The sequence below is a fragment of the Ursus americanus genome, chromosome 20 (genome assembly GCF_024610735.1).
Source record: "Ursus americanus isolate L20-20 chromosome 20, mUrsAme1.1.p, whole genome shotgun sequence".
Taxonomy (NCBI): Eukaryota; Metazoa; Chordata; class Mammalia; order Carnivora; family Ursidae; genus Ursus; species Ursus americanus.
This window is the reverse complement of record NC_142146.1, coordinates 44,190,665-44,212,237: the sequence shown is the minus strand read 5'-3', so window position 1 is coordinate 44,212,237 and position 21,573 is coordinate 44,190,665. Positions and strand designations below refer to the sequence as shown.

Genomic DNA, 21,573 nt, shown 5'->3' with positions numbered 1-21,573 from the left:
TATGTCATCCTAATTAAAGAGAATGTGTGGCTCTTTTAATTCAGGGCAATCATTTGGAAGGGAGAATTCTTAAATCCTGGTTTCAGACTTATTACTCCTAAAGTCGTAATCAAATTACCCAAATTCTTTTACCCATTTTCCTAAGCAGTAAGAAAGATACGCATTTATTCCCGTTATTACTTTTCAGAGAGGTAGAAATCACAGAGATGAACTCTCGGAAGGAAAGCTGTACCGGTGTTGCGACAGTAAACTCACCCACAGGGATGTCTTGTTTTTCTCCCCCACCAGGCTGTCCCTGTCTTTGTCCTTTTTGTGCCCCCTGCAGTTGGAACAAAGCTTGGTGAATAGTGAGCACAAAATAAAGAACACGGAATGAAGGGCAGATACGGAAAGTCAGGACACACCACATACTCTGCTCTACGCAAACTCCCTTGGTAGTTTCCTCTTTAACCCCCCTGTTCACCGTTGGATGAAATTTGCCAGATTCAATTCCACCCTCATCCCCCCACCCCAACTTCCTTCTTAAAAATATGCTCAGGGTTAAGGCTTTCGTGCTGTAATCCAGAGGAAAATGACTTATTTTAAAATGCAGTAAAAACACCGCATTCCTTTGGCACAGGATGAAGACCAGCTCAGCTCTTCAGCCCTGGATCATTGTCTATTGTTCTCCAAACAGTAAACTACTATTTCTCACCAGAGATTGTGGGCTGCAGTTCTGTCCGAGCCCTGGGCTTCACATGAATATGAAGTGAAGGGCTCTGACCCAGAAAGTGGCAGGTAATCTCAAAAAAAAAAAAAAAAAAAAAGGACAGGTGGGAAGAAAATTAGGCTTCATGTAATTCTATACTCTTGAAATCTCCTGCAGGTCCCGAGCAGGGTAAAATGGGGTCTCGGAAATGTGGCAGCTGCTTAAGTGGTCTGCTGATTCCGCTTGCACTTTGGAGCATAATTGTGAATATATTATTGTATTTCCCAAATGGGCAAACTTCCTATGCATCCAGCAATAAACTCACCAACTACGTGTGGTATTTTGAAGGAATCTGTTTCTCAGGTATCATGGTAAGTGTGACTTCGGAGACTTGGGGTTGCAGAAGGGGGTGTTTTTACTAAGCATTGTCTTGTTCTTTGCAGAAATAATGAATAATGGAAAAATCATGCGACTAGTCCTGGGTTTGGGATTTGGAAGATGGGTGGGGGTAGGGGGGCAGGTAGTCCGTGAAGGCTTGGGAGGGTAGCTTTGTCTCCGGTAAGCTGCCCATTTATGTCACTTTGTCAGTGTAGGAAATTAGTCCTAATGAGTCTGTGGGACACTGGCCTGTCGAAATATTATGTCCTCATGAACTCTGTGTGTTGGGTTCAGCTGTTTAATGTCCAGTGGCAGTGCTCTTTTCCAGAACAGTTTCTATCTGAACTTACAATTTCTCTAGATTGGAGAGGTATCCAGACAACGTAGAAAAAGCAGAGATTTGGAGATTCAGACAAATTTGTGTTCAAATACAGGCTCTGCCATTTGTGCCATGAGACCTCGAGCAAATTACTCAACGTCTTGGAGCCTCAGGGTCCTCATCTGAAAAATGGGAGTGATGGCATTTACATTGTAGGGTAATTGTGGGGCTTCAATAAAATTTCATGAAGGAAGCGCCCAGGACAGAGGCTGACATGTATTAGGTAGTCAGCGAATATTGTGATTATAAATACCTGTTGAAGAATGGGTCAGATCATCATTAAATAGTCTGATATTATAACCCTCATAAATCGGGGTGTTTTTGAAAATGAAATGAAATTATTTACAGTAAGAATCCATGAATGTTTTCCTGATGACTTTGTGCTATTTAAAAACAAGCTGATAATAAATCATCTTGGCAAGTCAGAGGAAAAACCACTTTTCCTGATTATATCATTTCTAAAAACAGCACTTTGTACACTATAAGCTTACTATACCACCAATGACATAAAAGAATATGCATTATAATTTATCTCTACATCTTCATGGGTGCTTAATTATTATAATTTTTGAATAACTATAACGAAAAGCAGTTTTCATTTAGTTACTGTTTTGCATATGAAGTGAGTCAACTTTAAAGTATTGATACCCAACGCTGTCGAAGTTGCTATGTGACAGGTAGGTACACAATGAATGTTTGGTGATTGTACTATAAGTGAATACTAACCTTCTGGAGAAGATTTGGATATGCTTTATTAAGATCCATGAAAACGCTTATGTCTTTTGACTCAGTCATCCTAAACCTGAGAATTCATTCTGAGGAAACAATCCATAATAAGGAAAGAGATGCATACGTAGATATTTATAATAGTAAGAGATATTTATTTATAATAGTAAGTTATTAGTAGAAGCCCCCAGCATAGAATTGGCCAAATAAATTGTGATACATTCATTTCCTATGGCGATGAAAATGATAATTATGAAGATGTAATAACATGGAAAATGCATATTATTTTGTGTTAAGCAAAAAAGAAAAGATACAAGAAATTGTGAATAAGTTACGATTACAACTATGCAAAATATACACATGTGGTAATACCCCGGGAGTAAATACATAAAAACATATAAGGGTGGTGACATTTGGGGTCATGTTCCTCCATTATGCTTGAGCCCTGTATCCCAGTTATAATTTTACAATGAAAAAAGAAAGCAGTTTCTCTTTCAACACGAGTGATGCCTGTGTGTCTCTTTTGACACAGGACTCCAGGGTCTAGGTCTAATTATTTCTCTTAATATTGTAATGAAGCCATCACTGTACCTGGTGTGCTGTGCCTTCTCCCTCAGTGTGTCACTGTAATCAGCAGAAGGGTTGCAAGGCATTAATAAGATTAAATAAGAATCTACTAAAATCTGTGATAACTAACGGTGTTGAAAGGAGGAGAATATAAGACTCTTTGGCTTATATTCTGTGTAAAACTTAAAACTTAGAAAAGAACCAATTCTCTATTTTCCATTGTCAAGGAATTCTTGAAAAACATGATTGTTACTGCATCAAATCTTTATAGGAGAAAGAAGAGGAATATAGATAAATAAATAAGTAGACAAACGAAAGCTGAAGGAATTTGGAAACTGGAAATGTTGACTGTATATAGCAAAATAACAATGAATTCAGCTTCAAGATTCAGTCCTGAATATCGGGAGTAAAGGATAGGTGGAAATTTGTCAGAAGCAATTCACGGTCCATACCTGCCCAAACCAGGAACTATAACAGTAAAGAAATCCACATTCTTTTCAGAACTTGAGCCCTTTGCTTGAGATACAAGAAAGGGAAGTAGAATACATTGAATTCTCCCAGTCAGTTGGCTCGATAGAGACAAAGCACACTTGAGAATTTGAACCTGAGATGATTTGAATGCTTGGGGAAATCAAACTGACTTTACTTTGAATTAAGACATGTAGTTTCAGATTAACCATGCCTCTCATCTGCATTCCTAGAGGGCAGTAAATGCAGAGAGGCTGGCAAAGAAAGCAAAGTCTGGTGAATGATTTTCCTTTGACCTCTGCCACTGAGTCAGTGAGAAATGTAGGTTTGCTGCACGGGGTGGTACTCCCGTGTTCGACCATTTACTGCTTAATCATTAGCTTTTGATGACTAACAACCATACAATAATAGCTAACATTTATCAATCACTGTTTTATAAATCAAGCAGTATGTTCAGAATTTTACATACATGACCTCCTAACAACCCAGCGAGGTGAGTTCTCAACACCATTGTACAGGGAAGGGAGGTCAAGCTCACATAGCTAGAAATGGCAGCACGGGATTCGAACCCAGGTCCCTGCTCTGAATCAGTGTGCTCTATGACTGGTATTCCATTGCTGATATTTCCTCTCTTCCCTACTGCAGATGCTTATAGTAGCAGCAGTTCTTCTTGTATTGGAGAATGAGAGCAACTATAAATGTTGCCAGAGCGAAAACTGCAGCAAAAAATACATGGTAAGAGCAATAGTACTTTGAGGATGGTTGAATGGGCTCTGGCTCTCTTTCCTCTCAGAAATGTGAAAATATTGACACTATTGTCCCCCTTCCATAATCCTTCCAATCCAGAGCCCAAGAGTTTACTAAAAAAAAAAAAAAAAAAAAAAAAAAATTATCTTCCATTTTGTTTACTGTCTTTCCTCCACCTTTGTCCTCTTTGTCCTGCTAATGTTCTTCCAGAAGTTCAGGATTTAAAGATACATGAAATTAGGAAATAATACTACCTTTTCCTAACTAGGTTTCTGTGAGTTTATTTTTTTTCCCTTTTCAGTTTTATTGAGGACTACTTTACATTCAGTAAATGGCATCCATTAAAATTGTACAATTCCACGAGTTTTGACAACCAAATATACCCAGGCAACCACCATCACAATCAAGACACAGAACATTTCTATCACCCCAGAAAGATTAATCTTTGATCTGCTTTATGTCATTATAGATTAGCTTGTATTCTATGTAAATAGAATCATGAAGAATTTGTCTTTTGTATCTGGCTTCTGTCACTCAGCATAATGATTAGATTTATCCATGTGTTCGGTATACATGGTGCACATTTTTTTTTAAACTGGGGCTTTAAAAATAATTTAAATAGAATCAAGAGAGAATAATACAACCAAATTTTCTAAGCCTGTGCTCAGCAGGCAGGTGCTGGCCTCCTACATTTCCGTCGTTCTCCTTCTCCTCAGGGTCATCATCTTTTAATCATATTTGCATAGCACTTTATAGTTTTCTTCACACTTACGCAGTGAATTAGATCGTTGTTACTCATACTTATATGAATTACCTGTGGCTCAGAGAGAACGTGTGCGGTATTAACTAAAAGGACTTTCCCGGAGGCCTGGTACGCGTGTCTTGCAGCAGTGGCTGCCCATCATGGCTGCCCGCTGCAATCATCTGAGAGCTTGGAGTTGGAATCCCCCACCCCCACCCCCAAGACACCTTGAGCTCATTGGTCTGAGGGGCAACCAGATTTTAATGTGCAGTCGAGATGACATGTCCAGCTTTCTTTGACAGATGCGTTGGAAGACTAAACTAGGGGCTAAATTTAGAACTGTGCTCCTGGTGGAGAAGATCTGAAGAACTGAAAGTTGCTCTGCGCACGTTCATGCGCATGTGCGTTGTGGTTGTATGTATTTTCTCAATCAACTGACTCAGACCTCCCCCAGTAGCTGCCGGTATTATGCTTAGGGAAAAGCTTTCAAAATTGCCTACATGAAGCGGTAGATTCAGGGAAGCATTAAGCTAGGATACTTAGGGAATCTCTAGAAAACAAACGAAACAAACGTGTGTGTCACTAAGTTCATAATCAAAATAAATGTGTTCCGTTTGCCTTGACTCGCTATGATCATCTCCAGCACAAATGGATGTTGAGACAGTGTGGAGTCTGGACAGGGTCTGGTAATCAAATCCAATGAGATGACTGGCATCTTAACGGGAAGAGCAGGAGGAAGGGAAAGAGGATTCTCTGGGTTCCCTGCTTGGTTCTTTCAAGGTGGGGCTTTAGAATAGGGGTTCCAGCTTATATGCCCCTAGGAGCCAACTACCTGATGGAAATGAAAGAACTGAGCCTGGTAGGCGTTAGAGCAAAATGTCTGTTTAAGGAAGAGAGGACTGGCTGACTCCAGTCCAGCCAATTGTTATGACAAAACTGGGCAGTGTTTCTCAGTTTTCAATAGAAAGTAGAAATATGGAGCTTTAATGTACAACTTCTCAGTTGTAACATGTTGGCAATTAATTCTCACTTAAATTAGATAAAGCACATCTTCGAGGCTAAATGTGAGTCTGCCCAGGTTTGGAACTGCTAAAGCTCGGCAGTGGAAATTGAGGGCATCCAAGATTCACTTTACAGAGCAGAAAAAGTTTTCCCCCAAAATTTCCTTTTCCCTCAACAAAAACACATCTCCATAACTCATACTTTTTTTTTTTTTACCAACACGCTTCCTTTTTTTTCTTGTATACAGAGTTGTTCCCTTATTATTTCTAGTAGTTTTACTTTCTTTTTTTTTAGCAGTTTAAATTACATATGTTAGAATTCTTAACTCTCAGAAACTTTAATTTCTAGTGAAAACCAGGAAGTAAGCAATTGCAGAATGTTATAGATACAAACATCCTGTTGGTCGGCAAAGTCATGAATATGCTAGTTCATAATTTCTCAAGCATACAGATCCATAGTACAATTTTCAGTGTATCTACTAATAGACCCAAATATCTTTAGTTCCTCTTTGACAGAGAGACAAAAGTAGGTAAACTTAGATTCACTAATCAATGTTGCAGTAATTTATTTTATTTGGAAATGACTTGCATATTCAATGAATTACCATTATTTAACTTCACTCAGTATAACTTATATAACTTTAAATTTAAGTTAACAAAAAGATTTTGGAAGGTATTTTAAAATAAATGGATTTTGTGAAACCTAATCATTGTTGAAAAATTCACTTATAAACTTTTATCACACATGTATTTAACGCGCTTGCTCTTAACAACTGTGTAGATTACTCATGAAAATTTCATGACACCATAGACAAAGTTAGCCATTATTTTAAGTTATTTTTCTTGTTGACAAATTTTGTGACATATGTATCAGGCAAGCATCAAACATCACAGAAACAAAGCACCCAGAAAGTTAGACATATTTTTCTCTCTTTCTCTCAACTGGTGTGCTTGACATACATTTAGCAATTTATTTTTTAGCGTATGCTTTGTTTTTAGGTTGAATTTATAGTTTTATATTGTTAAACATCTAGTAGAGATAATATGTTTGCTTGACTAGTAATCCTCGGTAGAAAAAACTGTCTGACTACGTTACGTTTAATGCTGACAACTCTAAAGATATGCTTGCTGGGTTTTTTTCCCCCAACAATTTTTTTTTTAATTTTATTTATTTATTTGAGAGAGAGAGAGAACTAGCATAGAAGGGGAGGGAGAAGCAGGCTTCCCGCTGAGCAGGGAGCCCAACACAGGGCTTGATTCCAGGACCCTGAGATCATGACCTGAGCTGAAGGCACACGCCTAACCGACTGAGGCACCCAGGCACCCCCCACCTTTTTTTTTCCCCAACAATTTTTAAGCTATCTTTATTTACCAAAGATTATCCCAGATCGTGTGAACTTAAAAAAAAGTTTTTTGGATTAGTCTCTGTATTTGAGAATACTTAATTTATATGAGTACTCATTTATCTCTATGTCAATTAGAACAGAACTCTTTTGAGTGATTTTATAAATTATTTTGGTAATACCATCTGAGGTAGAAAAATATTGCCCGTCTGTAACACGCATATGTAGATATAAATAAACATAGAGACGACACAGAGATCTTACAGCCTTTGCTTTTAAATTTTCACCGTGTATCAGGTACATTGATACAAAACTCACCAGTTTATAAAAAAGTCCAAATTATGTTTCTGGCCGACGGAACAAGTTACAGCTACCCACTTGGATGGCGAAAGCTTTTTACTAATAGTTGTGGAGAAGACTTTTAAGATTTGTATTTGCCCTTGACAAGTAGTCTTACAAAGGCTGTGGATAGATTTTGGCAAAGGAGTTTTTATAGCAGTTGGCTTTTAAAAAAAAAAACTCCCCAACCTCCTTTTTTTCCCCTTTTAGTTTCAGGCAATTGTAGGCTGTTTTGTAATTATCTCCTGGAATGTTTACATTTCAAAGAGAGTAAGAGTCACCTCTCAGAGGAGATAAAGAATGTAGGTTTCCTTTTAGAAGGAATTTGGGGGCATATTTATCTATTATCAAGAGGTCTCGAATAATTACTATTTAATTTTTTCTTCTTTTTCTGAAGCGCAAGGCAGTTCCGTTTCCCATGTCCCAATCTTTTACAACATCTACAAACATTTTGAAATGAAGAGGGGAGGCTTGGGGAACAGTAAGGATAGGTAGGTGAGCTTTGAATTGCTTTTAGCGACACATTTCTAGTTCGATAAAGACTAGATTTGTAAGACAAGGGCAATTGTTTTTTAATTCCTCAAAGGATTGGATCACAGCCTGAATGATCCTGATGAACCCATTCAATTACATGATTTTCAACTTGCTTCTTTATATCAGGGAGAAAATTTCCAACTAAGATGGAAATCAGAAAATTTCTGGGTCCTAGATTTACAGTGGTGTGTCTTTGTAATGTTCTCATAATTGTTTCACAAAACCTTCCACATGTTTTCTTTCCCTCTGAGTACAGAGTTCCATTTTAGCTTAGGAGAAAAGGCCTTGATTTTAAAAGTTTCTATCAGGATCTGAATATCAACCTTCAATTTGGCCAACTTCTGACCATACAGCCCCTTAAAAAAATTGTTTCAAATACTTAAACCACGTGACTTGAAACTAAAACCAAAACTTAACCATGGATGCAAGAGATGTCTCCAAACAGGGTGCAAAAGATGCAGCTCTCCCAAGAGCCAGAACCACTCCCAAGGTAGCAAAAGAAAGACTTAGACAAGTCCTCCTGAAAGCTGGCGACAGTTGGTAGGATGCTAGCCTAGATTTTTTGGGCCCCACAACCTGACAGTTGGCTGCCTCCAAGAACTGACACTTGCATGCCCTGACAAGCAGAAAGCCAAGCCAAGTTCTCAGAACACAAATAAGAGACAAACGGGAAATCGATAGCTGTCCGTGGGAGAGAAAGGATCAATAACCAATGGATAACTCGAAACCAAATTTTAACCAGAGTCACAAACCAAAGAATTAGTTTTTATGCCCCCTACCAATCTGAATCTGAAAAGGAAAACACTCTTACCACCTTCTCTGGACTAGTCCCCCACAGGCAGAGATCCAAGAAACTGACATGGCAAGAATTCTTCTGTGGCTTTTGTCACAGATCCAGGATCTCTAACTGTAGCTCCTGGACCAAGCAAGGTGTCCCCAGCCAATAATGCCCCATTTTGGGTGCCAGAAACTAGCAGAGGAAAAGTTTTACTCTACCCTTTAAGGGTCCCTGGCTCAGTCTGAAAATTAAACTGATGAAGACAGATTAGCAAGAGAAAGGGATACACATTTTATTGAATTTTTACGTATCCATGGGAGTCCTCATGAGAGAATGAAGAGCTGAAGCAGTGACCAGAGTAGCAAGAAGTAGCCACGAATTTGTAAAGAATTGGCGAGAGTGAGGGGTTTGGGCCAGGGGTAGTAAATGTTGAAGAAAATAAGGTTTACTAGGAAGATAAGGTTTAGTTTAACGAAGTTTGTTTATACAGGTTTCTTGGCCCCAAATTCCCTGTCTCTGCTGATAAGAACGTCTTCCTTCCTCCTTGTACAGAGAGGGTAACTTGCACATGGGAGTTTTATGACCTGTTTCAGAGAAGAAGGGCGAAGGGGCTGGGAGGGGTCAGAGTGACCATCCTGCTTCTGCCATTTTCTCAAACTCCTTCAGTTTAAGATATTCTGTATGCTAAGGTGCCATATTTTGGGGGGTGACCTGAACCCCATTAACTTGTTTGCTATTCATTCTTCTGTGGAGTCTCATTTTCTGCCCAAATCCTGTGGGTTGTTATCCCTGGAAAACAATTATCAGCCAATTGAGGCACTTGGAATAATAGATAATGTTGTGATTATATTTACACTTTTGAAATTATTTTTACATCCATTGTGTCCTTGAATCTTTGAAACAGCCCTGATATGTGGTTCTATAATCATCTACATCATTTACAGTTTGTAGAAAATGAAACTGTGACTCAGAGAGATTCCGATTCCTGCTGTATTTTGAATCTCAGTTGTGCAATGGTACCCACTCATTAGACTGTAATTTGTATATGTATACAAATATATGTACTGCGCTATGGTTGCCAATTTCACCTGGAGGAAGTCTTCATTTATCCTCCCAGTGAACTGCTTAAGAGCGTATTTGGTAAACAAGGAGCTCAATCTTTTCAAAACACCTTCTTCCTTTTTGGAAGATGGCATTGGCGAATAGGTAAATTTTCTTTGTAAAGTGTAAGGAACAGTCATCTGTTAAACAAAAAGAAGTAGCTTGTCTCATCCCATGATGGGCAACATTCTATTAAAATCAATATGAGAAACAGAATTTGGAAGATCTTTTAATCATATGTGATGGTGCCAATGAAATAATATCAAATAAGAAAAAAAGCAGAATTGTTCTTGTCTTCTTTGGGTTTTTAAAATATGTTTTTCTGATTTTCCATAATGAGCATGTATTAATGTTATAATCAGCAAAATAATGTTGAATTATTTGAGAGATATATAATGTGAGATCACTCTTGTTCCCAAAATCACAGGTTTGTTGCTCTCAGTTTTTCTGGTCTCCATTTTTGAATTTATTATCAACTAACTTGGTTGTTCTACTCTCACTTGAAAGCAACATTTCTAAAACTAGACTGAATTGTCTTCCAAACCAAACTACCCTTCTTGGCATCCCCATTTCTGTCCTTTCCGTTCATGTCCTCCAGGGCATGTCTTTGTCACCGCAAGTTGAAGTTGTCTCCACGTGAAATCCTTATTCTGTGCTTTCTCACTTCTGGCTGGCATGCCGTTACTGCCACAGCCATCTTTCAAAATTATATATTGGTTCATGTCACTTCCTTGCTCAAAAACCAAGTACATGGCTTGTTGGGAAAAGAGCTATTCTGGTTCTTTATAAATTCAAAATGAACTTGGTACATTTTGTGCCAGGAAGCAAGGAGGTGTTCAAGGAATGATAAGGATACCTCAAAGGGCAGAGGAATTGACTTGACAGGATGTTCTCACTGGCCATATTCAGACCAAATAAGCATCTAAAAGAATAATAACAGTTATGAATTATAACACATTGAATTAGAAAATCCATGAATCTACAGTAAGAGAGAAAGAGAGAGAAGGGAAATGGAAGTTCTTCTGTGAAAAGTAGTAAGATATAAATGCAGAAGACATGATAGAATGAGATAAGCATCACCCTGCAACCAGTCATTGTGATAATTGGTGATAACGGATATGAGGACCATCAATGGATGGCAAATCCATCAGTTGAAATATCTTTGGGGAGAGGATATCACACAGCCTCAAAGTATTACCTCAACTAATTTACTAATTGCAAAGTGAAAAATATATGTTTATAGACCTGAAGGATACCACCTTAACCAAGAGGTCAAAAGCACCACCAGTAGCAGTGAGAGGCCCCTAATGTTCTGGTGCCCATCAGGTGTTCTTGCCAAAATGTTTAACCCAAGTTCAGGTGTGAGGAAACAATCAGAAAAGCCCAGATCGTGGGGACATTCTATAAGACAACTGGTTTGGATTCTTAAGAAACAATATAATATTCTAAAAAACAAAAAGGCAGTAAGACTAATATAGATCAAAGGAAACTAAGGAGATGTAATCCTGTGCATAAACCCTGATTGGACCCTGTACAAAAAAGTAAAACACAGTTGCAGAGTAATAGGATATCTTTATTTTGGGGAGATATGTGCTGATGTGTTTAGGAGTGAGATAACAGTATCTACAACCTGCTTTCAAGTGGTTAGGCAACAAAAACGTGTAGATAAATAAATACATGTGCATGGATATATACACATACATACACACACAGAGCAAGCAAAAATGATAAAATATTCACGGAAGGTGAGACTAGATAAATAGTATACAAAGATACATTGACTATAGTATACTATACTATATATTCAACTTTTTGGTAGATTTGGAAAAAAAATGTAGTGAAAGGTCATGGGGGGAAAAGCTACTTGCCCTGAAGGGTGAAGTCCGCCCTCCTTGATCCAGCATTCAAAGCCACCTTCTGCTCCATATACCAAGTTGCACTCACTTTGTAATCAACTGGAGGGCTGGGTTGTGTCCAACAACCCCGTTTCCCCAGCATTAGCAAACATGTCAAGCTGGTCTTCATAAATTTCCCCGTAACGCTCTGTAGGAACCCTCTCTTGGATCACACTAATCTACTTACCCTTACAACTCTGCTTGCACTGATCTGCCTGTGAACACTGCTCGTCCTCTCGGCTCCGAGGAAAACACCCTCCTCCCCATCGAGCTCATCCTCACTTGATATGGCCCTGTAGGCTTCACACCTGGTATTTCCCCTCACGTTCCTGTAAGTGAAGGTATTCATCATCTTCACATGAGAAAAGCCAAGGTCCTAGCTTCCGATTCTTAGAGAATCCACCCGACCTAGAAAATAATGTCTTCAGTAAAGGCAGATTGATCAGTCACACCCCTCACTGCATTAATGTTTGATCATTATTTTGATACCGAAATTCCAGAAGAAAGGAAGAAATGTAGTAAATTAAGCAGTATCCTCTGTGGAATCCCAAACAAAAAGTCGTTTTAAAAACTTATTTTAAAAATCAGGTAGATTTGGATTAAATGTTTCTGTTTCTCTGTGGACATTTACACAGACTGCGTGCAGTAAGTTTGGACGAGTACGGGAAGGTACCTATCTGGTCATTTATCCACAATATCCCCTTGTTTCATTCTATGGCACTGACCCCTCTTCCTCTTCCTTCTTTTTTTTTTTTTTCCCTAACATCCTTCTTCTATGTTTAATTTAGACACTGCTGTCGATGATCTTTTCTGCCCTTGGAATTGCTTTCTCTGGATACTGCCTGGTCATATCTGCTCTGGGCCTCGTTCAGGGTCCATACTGCCGCACTCCCGATGGCTGGGAGTACGCCTTTGAAGGCACTGCTGGACGGTAAGGAATAATTCTCCGAATCAAGAGGCTCAGAAAGCCAGAAACACCTGGCTTCGTGCTCATGCTCATTTTCCAAGATCACTTTGGTGTTCCACGGGGATATGTTAGTGCAGAATTTTCCTACTAGCTAAATAATACTCAGACCAATTTCTTCCTACATAGATCTTTGTTTCTCTCTCTCTCTCTCTCTCTCTTTTTGCCAGTCTTTTAATGCCATATGCATTCACTATTTTGAGGTCGATGTGGAGATATCCAAATGAAAGGTGTGTTTCTCCCAAACTTCAGAGCAAAAGCTTTGTCGTTATTGTGGTCGGGCAAGTGCTGGAGCCTGGGACTTGAATGGTTCTAACAACTCAGTCTTGTTGTGTGGCCAGTTTAGATGTGTGCTCTGTTACAGGTGGGAAGGAGCTTGACTGGGAGAGAATCCCAGTGCCCTTGGATGGTGTGACCCACGCTATGCTATCAGGGACAACACAGAGATAGAACCAGGCAGCGTGAGCATCAAAGTGCAGAGTGAGATCGGGTACATGACCAGGTGCAGGGGTTTGTGGGAGAGAGCCAGGAGATGATCGAGTGTGTACTGAAGAAGAGTCTAGGAAGGCAGCCTTACTTAGAGGGCCGGTGGTTCAGTTAGCTGTTGAAGAATCCAATCCTGGATGGCAGAACACCTCACAATGGCATTGTACCAGCCAGCACCTGCAGAGACAGCTCTGGAGGTAGCAGGGCCCAGGCAGAGATGCAGGAGAAGCCCATCGAATCTCTCCAGGCTTGTCCTATGCTCAGAATATTAATGGTATAAATGGAGGGAGTGTCTGTACCACTCCCTAGGGAAGTTACAGTCTCTTCTCAGCTCCCTATGACTGGCTCTGTTGTTCAAGGCCCACGTCTATTTGAAGGCTTACATGCTCACCTAAGCCTGGATTGCAAAACTGCTTCTGTGCCCATGGCCGCCTTTGTCCTGAAGGTTCCACCAAGTGCCACGTGCAGTGAGCAGAGCTCTCTCTCAGGTTGGGAGAACCTAGAAAATAACCTCAGGCATTTCGGAGCACTCCTGAGGGACTTCAGGGGCTCAGGAAAGGGGACCCTAATGAAGAGAGTCCGACTGGGTGCAAAAAATCATCTTCTGTGCCATCATTCCCTGAACGCCCCCGACCCCCAAACCAAAGAAGATTTCCCTTTCAGTGCAAGAATCTCAGACTGTCCACATGCTTCTCCATTACTCTTGAAAGTTACCCCTGATATTTGTATTCACCTGACCCCAGCTACATACAAATGTTTGGAGATCAAACATTGGAAGCCATAAAGGGAAATTAAATCTCAGGTCTCCTTGAGAAGTTTCCAAGCCTTGGCAAATTCTGGGTGGAACAAGTGTTAATGTTAAAGTTCCACAAATCCCTTATGCATTTGCACATTCCGTCAACAAATATTTCTTGAACATCAACTATGTCCCCAGCTTGAATCAGGTGCTGGAGAATCAAAGGTACACGACACAGTTGAACTTCCCTCTAGGAGCTCACACGGACCTGACGGAATGTTCTGCTAAAAGCGAGGCCGTAGAATGAACATTGCCCTCCTAGCACAGGCCTTCAATGTTTACCCATCTGGGTTCACGTCTTTCATCTGCTACTTACAAACTGCACAACCTTAAACAGATATCCCTGAGCCTCTGTAAATCATGTCTACCTCACAAAATGGACAATTAAGTGGAAGCAAAGCACAGATCAGATGTAATACATTTTTAGGATAAGCCAGATTTTATGATTAACATCGTTACCGGGCATAATCTTTTATGCCTTCATCTGCTGGGTCTTCTGTAGGCTCAGCCACTGGCACGGTGACTGCTGGGGATCCTGATCAGTTCCATTCAACAAGCACTTGTTGACCTTTGCAATGCGACAGGCACTGCCTTAGGTCTTAGGCTTGGCTGTCCAGGGGTGTATAAATCACGGTAGGGCTCTCAGAGTACACAGCTTAGTGAGGGAACAGATGCAGATACAGATAAGACAGACTTACGATATAAGGAAGTAAATGCTGTGATAGAGCTCTATATGGAGGTTGTGGAGGGAGGGAGGATCCGAAATAGCGTCTCCATCCCTTCCAGACCCCGCTAGTGCATTTACTACTCTGTGGTTTACACGAAGAATAAATAAGCACCACAGTCCAGGAGAAAAATCAGCACCGTGAAGGTCCTCTTGCTTTCAAGTGTTGGGGGATCTGTGCAGAGCATGTACTGGCAAGTCTAGAGCGAGGATCTTGAAGGGATTAGCTTCCCTGGTGGCTGAGACTGAGTTCAGAGCATGAGGGTGTAGGGACTGGGTCTAGGGAAATGGTAACAGGAAATTATATCTGGAGCAGGCTTTACAGGTTCCAAAGCATCCTTACACACCTTTCACTGAATATTCATAATAACCCCAGGGTTCCACATGTTAAGCCCATTGTCCAAATAAGACTTTAGAGGTCAGACATGTGAAGTCTCTTGGCCGAGATGCTACTGAACCAAGAGTTCCCTACTGAATACTCTTTGCCACTTGAGACCTGAGGGCCTTTAGCAAGATCAAGAAATTCTCGGAGTGCTTCTGAGGGTCCCGGAGCATAGAGCAGGAACTAAAGAAAGGGAGGAAAGAGAGAACTAAAGGAAAGGAATAGGAGAGAAACGGGGCGGGGTGGGGGGGCAGGGAGAAGAATGAACAAAGAGGAGAGGGAAGTCATGGCGGTGGTGTTCCCCGAACTGCAGAATTCACCCTGTCCCACCACAGACACCAACGTTCCAGGCCACTTGTCCAGTAGCCTCTTTGCCTTAGCTGCCGTCTCAAGAAAAAGCATATTTCTATTGATGAGGTATTTGTAAACAACTGTGCCCTATAAATAGTTTTGATTATTTTTGTTTGGAGAATTTTCTGAGAGACCAGTTTTCCATTTTGATTCTGTTGAACAGAGTGTCACCCTTTGGAGAAGCGTTGCTGGGCATGGTGTACCTGGAAGTGAGCAAACGTCAGTCGGGTAGACTCAGTGTGGTTTTAAGATTATCCTGGGACCTGGTTGAATTCTCACAACCCAGTGCTAAATTAGGTTGATGGAACCTTTCGACTTCGCATTACCACGTCATCACTTAAAGCTTAGTGGCAGCAGCGCAGCACTGTTCTAAAGCAGAGGTCCTCACGATGCGGACTCCAAACCAGCCGCAGCAGCAACACTGGGAACTTAGAGACGCAAGCTCTCAAGCCTCATCCAGACCTTCTGAATCAGAAAATTGCAGGGGGGGAGGGGGTGTCTTTGCAATCTGCATTCTCACAAGCCCTCCAGATAATCCTGACATATGCTTGTTGAGAACTACTGTCTGAAAAGGCTTGATGACAGATTCCAGGAGTTTCTTTTTCTTTTCTTTTCTTTTTTTTTAAACAAATAGTGCTTATAAGAGATTCATTTTTTTTAAAGATTTTATTTATTTATTCATTTGACAGAGAGAGAGTGAGAGCACAAACGGGGAGCAGCAGAGGGAGAGGGAGAAGCAGACTCCCTGCTAAGCAGGAAGCCCAATGCGGGGCTCAATCCCAGGACCCTGGGATCATGACCTGAGTCGAAGGCAGACGTTTAACCGACTGAGCCACCAGGTGCCCCGAGTCTAGGAATTTCCAGCAGCATTTCCCTTTGTTACTTTGCCACATGTGTGATTTTTATATCCAGCACAAGCTCAGCCAGGCTAATTTCTGGACTTTTAGGGAATGAGCAGTCTCTACCTTTCTTGGTATTGATATGTGCTGCCTTTTCTTACTAGCGAACTGTTCGGTATGTGTCTTGTCTTCTAACTGAATTAAAATCGTCTCTGAGGAGGCACCATGTTTAAAATAAGCATAGGCCAATGCTTTCTGCATGGTATATACTCAATATATGTATCTGAATGATTTTTCTAAATGCTTTGATTCACATTTAATAATATTATGTATTTCAATCATATATATTAATTTCCCAAACATACAGACATCTCTGGCCTTCTTCCTTGGACCAAGTATGTAGGCTTGGCCGTGCGTCTTGTTGACTGTCTCCGTCCTCTCTCTCAGTTTCCTTACAGATTCCAGCATATGGACCGAGTGCCTGGAACCTGAGCATGTAGTGGAGTGGAACATCATTTTATTTTCCGTTCTCATAGCTCTCAGTGGGCTTCAAGTGATTGTTTGCCTCATCAGGGTAGTCACTCAGTTATCCAAGATACTCTGCGGAACCTATTCGGTCATCATCCAGGTAAGAGCTCGCTGGGAATACCTGCACCTCCTCCATTTTACCCCCCACTGCCCACGATTCAACGACTCTTGTTGGAAGGTTTTTAGCCTCCCATCTTTTTCTTTCCACCCCTACTGCGCTCATCAAGCTCGAGTAGCTCCATTTTTTTCAATATGCCAATGTGTGTTGGCTTGCCTATGTGGGTCGAATCAATGGAATAGTTATAAAATCTGCATTCAGTCCTGAATGGTGCAAACAGCACAAGTGTGTTGAATGAGCCACAGTGCAGGGTTTTGTGGAGAAATAACTCAAAGCACAAAGAAGCCTTACCGTTTATTGAGAATTTCCCTGTTCATAAGATAATAGAAGGCTCACAACATTATCCCATTGAAATAATTTCTCTTCCGGATGCTGCTACAGTAACCTAATAATCATTTTTATACTGTATCATTAGTAATTGGTTTTAAAGTAGAGAATTCTGTTTTTATCCCTTCAAAATTGTTTTTGCTTCATCTGCTAAAATACTGATGTTAATTTAGTTATGATTGAAATTGCTAAAACTACCCAGCAAGTCCAGAGTGAAGAGAAACCATGAGCGAGTTATCTTGTGTCTTATTTAACAACAAATAATGTATACCCTTCCTAGTAGTTTCAAGTAGGTATTTTCCTAATTCATCATGTTTTGAATATGAACTATAAATTTAAGTTGCTACCTGGATCATGGATCATTAATCAAGCCAAATTTATTAACTTTATTTACTTTCTTTTTCTTTTTTTATAGCCTGGAATCATTTGAATGATAACAAGAATATTTTCCATTATCAAGAAATGCCATCTATCTGCCTTATATCTTCTGTATAGACCTTAAGGCATTATTCAAATGATGGTGATTTCTCCATTTGGTGTTTTTTGAGCCTGCTTATAAAATTTATAGTCCTCACTGAAAGTGCAAACTATGTCACCCTTCCATTTGGAATTTTTTCTAAGGAATATGTTCCAGGATCTTCAGAAATGTCCATACTCTTTGGTGAAACAAATCCATTTCCAATAATCTGTACTATGGAAATAAATAAGAATAGAACATAAAACTTTATGCAAATACAAATAATACAATATTATTTAGTATTCTAGAAAATTAGAAGTACCCCAAAGTCTAACTTTAGGGGAAGGATTAAATCAAGAGTAGTACATTTGTTGTAATATTATATAGTCATTACAAATTATATTTTAAAGATTATGAATACTGTTAATTTAAAAAGCAGATTACAAATTTATGTTTATAGTAAAAACATATCGATCTAAGACAAACACCAAATAATCAAAATTTAGAAGAAAAACTCAATTTGAAGGATTTACAGAAAAATGTCAACTGTCATTTGTCTGGATAATAGGTGACCCTCTATGCTTTTCTCTATTTCCCAAGTTTTCTTTATCATGTTTTATAATTAAAACATATTTTAAAACTCATTTTTACTATGAAAAATGTTTGCTTTTACCCAACCTTTAAAGATATATGCTTTTTCCACGTTTTCCCACCTTGAGCATCTGTAAACATCATAAAATAACACTTCAATCAGTATTCAATAAGGAAAGTATTGAGATAGAAAAGACAAAAAAGTGATATAAATTTATATAATCCAACTGAGCATTTAGCTTCATTTTCTTACTCCTGATGATGAGTGTGATAGGCTATAAGAAGTAACCTTGAAATAAATGAGCAGCTGAGGACAGGCTCAAGGGGTTAAAGAAAGTGAACATTGACCAGTCAATACCTATGTCATAGGGAGTTACCACTACTTGTATTTATAGAAAAAAAAATTTAGTAAAACATTTAGAAAGTTTCTATCTATACCCAATACTTATCATGACCTCCTTGAAAACAGCAGCTATGTTATATATTTTCCCACCCTCCATTGGACATAGCACAAAGTGGGTATAGTAGACACTCAATGTTGGATATTCATGCCAAGCCCGTCTGCCTTTCATGGCTACTCTGCTGAACTCCTGTCTCCATCAGAGGCCCACCGGGGCCATAACACTTCTGTCACTTCCCTGTTGCTCTCCTCCATGAACACTGTCAACAATGCTCTGTCAATCCCTGCTCTTTGCCAAAGCTGTGCAACAGCCTGGGGAAAGAGGGAAAGTGCTCCTCTCCTTCTACAGGGAAGCTGCCCTGACTGTAGCCTTTGCTGGTGTAAGTATCTTGAAAGCAAGCCATGTTGTAATCAAATGACCTCCATGTCTGGACCCAGCCAGAAGAATTGGGATGGACACCCAAGCCATGGGCAGCCTATTGTTGCCCTATTAGTTTTGACTTAGCCAAGAGAGAAACACCATCCAAATGAGATTAGTGGTCATTCTCGCTTGAGAATTTGAACTCAAGGAGGCTAGGAATGAAGCACCCCAATCATTGCTGTCAGGAAAATAATTAAAACATGAGAAAGGATGCCAACATACAGAGAGTATCTGATTACTCCACCAAGTCCATAAACTTCTCATATTCGTCACCCACTTTTCTTAGTTCTCCTAATAACTCCTTAAGCCTCTGGTAAACAGACTTCTGGCAGGTCAACCCCACCAGTTTGTCTAACACATTCAGGCTGTCTCAACCCTTTTTTGATTCAATATGGCGCCATACCTTGAGTGGACCATTAAGTAGATGTCAGCTGAACAACTCCACCCCAGAATTGGAAACATTGTCTAAAAACAGGGTTGCAGCCAAATGCAGTACAGTATATGCATACGTAAATTAAATATTAACACAGCCACCCCACATGTTTTATTTAAAGAACATTTGCTAATGATGTAGTTTTAAGGAAAAAAGCTGGATACAAATCTATACGTGCACTGTGAGCCCAAATTTTTAAATAACCATATGATTACAGGTAGACATGTGCAAACCTTCAGATACAGACAAAAAAAGACTGGAATAATACCTAAATGTTAATAGTTAATAATTATCCCCTAATGGTGGGATTGTGACTTATGCTTCTTTTCTCTACATTGCTCTATATTTTCAAATTTTCATTTGAAAATGTGTTACTTGAATAATGAGAAAAAATAAATACCATTTATAAAGGAAGTAGTCTCTCATCCTTTCTGTAAAATCCACTTAAGGAGCTTAAAATAGAAAAGCACTAAACATGAGGATAAGTGTGTGATAGCCCTTTTTCTTGTTTTTTTTTCATTTTCTCATTCTCAGTCTGAATATTGCTAGCTAATTCTAATTGAGAATGAATTCCATTTTATGGGTTTATGTTTTATATTTGCTATTTCTCTCTCATTTCCCTTGCTTCTATCTTATTGTAATTTTCCTAACTTCTTAAATTGAATGCCTAGCACATTAATTTTCAAACTTTCTTTTTTTTTTCCTTAAAATAAGCATTTAAGACTATACACTTTTTCTTTAAGTGTCACTTTGGTTGCATCTCCTAAATGTCAAAATGTTGTATTTCTCTTATTATTTAGTTATAAATTTTTGTACTTTTCTTTAGGATTTATTTTTCCATCTATGTGTTTTTAAATGTGCTTTAAAATTCCCAAATATATGAGTTTGGGTTTTTTTAAAAATTGATTTCCAACTTAATTGTATTGTGATTATACAAAGTGATTCTGATACTTCGAGCATTTTAAAACATGTTTTATGGTTACTATTTGTAAATATTTTATGTATTTTAAAAGTATATATTTTTCCAAATATTGGGTGCAAGATTCTACAGTGTCTATTAGGTGAAGTTGTTAATTTTGTTGGTCAGATTCTCAGTATCTTTCCTTTTGTTTGTTTGCTTCATCCATAGCACCCAGGAAGATTAAATGGGTGTATATATGTATATTAAATTGTATAATCTTATTTACATATTATATATATGGGTCTCTCTATCTCAGAAAACAGTGTTTGGCACATGGATGTGATCTTTAAGTCTATAACGTAGTGGTTTAAAGATGTACTCTGGAGTCAGAATGCTCAGATTCAAATCTGGACTCTGCCTTATTAGCTATACGATCGCGGTCAATTTACTTACAGTATCTGTGCCTCAGTTTCTGAATTTGTAAAGGAGGAATAATAATAGAGCTGTTGTGTGTCACCTGAGTTGCTCAGTCAGTTAAGCAGCAAACTCTAGATTTTGGCTCGGATCATGATCTCAGAGTCATGAGATCAGCCCCGTGGGGCAAGCCCCACATCTGGCTCCGTGCTAGGTGTGGAGCCTGCTTAAGATTCTCTCTCTCCCTCTCCCTCTGGCCCCATCCCCTTCTAAAAAAATAAATATTAAAAAAATAGTAGAGGTGTTGTGCAGATTGTGAGCTGGTACATATAAAGTTCTTAGAACCCAGGTGGCTGAAATCAGAACCCAGTGTAGTTGGAGCAGATTAGGGGGGGCTGAGACCTGGAAATACCACAAATATAACGAAAGGGGAGGAGAGTAAAGGAATGTCCTACAGTTCTAGGGAGAGGGTAGGGTCAGAAGTCTGGGGAGGGGAAGTAGGCAGAGGTAAGAGGCAGGCATTGCTTGGCTAGACAAAGTGCAAGACAGGTCTGCATTTTCCTCTCATCACATGTTTGGAGAGTGTAAACATAATAGCCATCAGAATCAGGTTCCTAGGATGCCTGGGTGGCTCAGTTGGTTAACTGTCTGCCTTTGGCTCAGGTCATGATCGTGGGGGTCCTGGGATTGAGCCCCGAATTAGGCTCCCTGCTCAGCAGAGAGCCTACTTTTCCCTCTCCCTCTGCCACTCCCCC

General features: G+C 39.6%; 1 protein-coding gene across 1 annotated transcript; it reads left to right on the top strand.

Annotated features, from left to right (window-relative positions):
- Positions 1–518: 518 nt before the first annotated feature.
- Positions 519–19,917, top strand: TM4SF18 (transmembrane 4 L six family member 18). Its single transcript, XM_045812922.2, has 6 exons — positions 519–777; positions 866–1,059; positions 3,852–3,941; positions 12,475–12,617; positions 16,676–16,856; positions 17,617–19,917. The coding sequence occupies exons 2-6, from the start codon at positions 883–885 to the stop codon at positions 17,629–17,631; spliced, it is 606 nt and encodes a 201-aa protein (XP_045668878.1). The 5' UTR covers positions 519–777; positions 866–882; the 3' UTR covers positions 17,632–19,917.
- The last annotated feature ends 1,656 nt before the right edge of the window (positions 19,918–21,573 follow it).

Excerpts from the sequence above, each read along its gene's own strand:
- TM4SF18 (XM_045812922.2), top strand. The coding sequence starts at position 883 with ATGGGGTCTCGGAAATGTGGCAGCTGCTTAAGTGGTCTGCTGATTCCG. Across the intron at positions 1,060-3,851 it reads TCTGTTTCTCAGGTATCATG|ATGCTTATAGTAGCAGCAGT; the intron begins GTAAGTGTGACT and ends TCCCTACTGCAG. Across the intron at positions 3,942-12,474 it reads ACTGCAGCAAAAAATACATG|ACACTGCTGTCGATGATCTT; the intron begins GTAAGAGCAATA and ends TGTTTAATTTAG.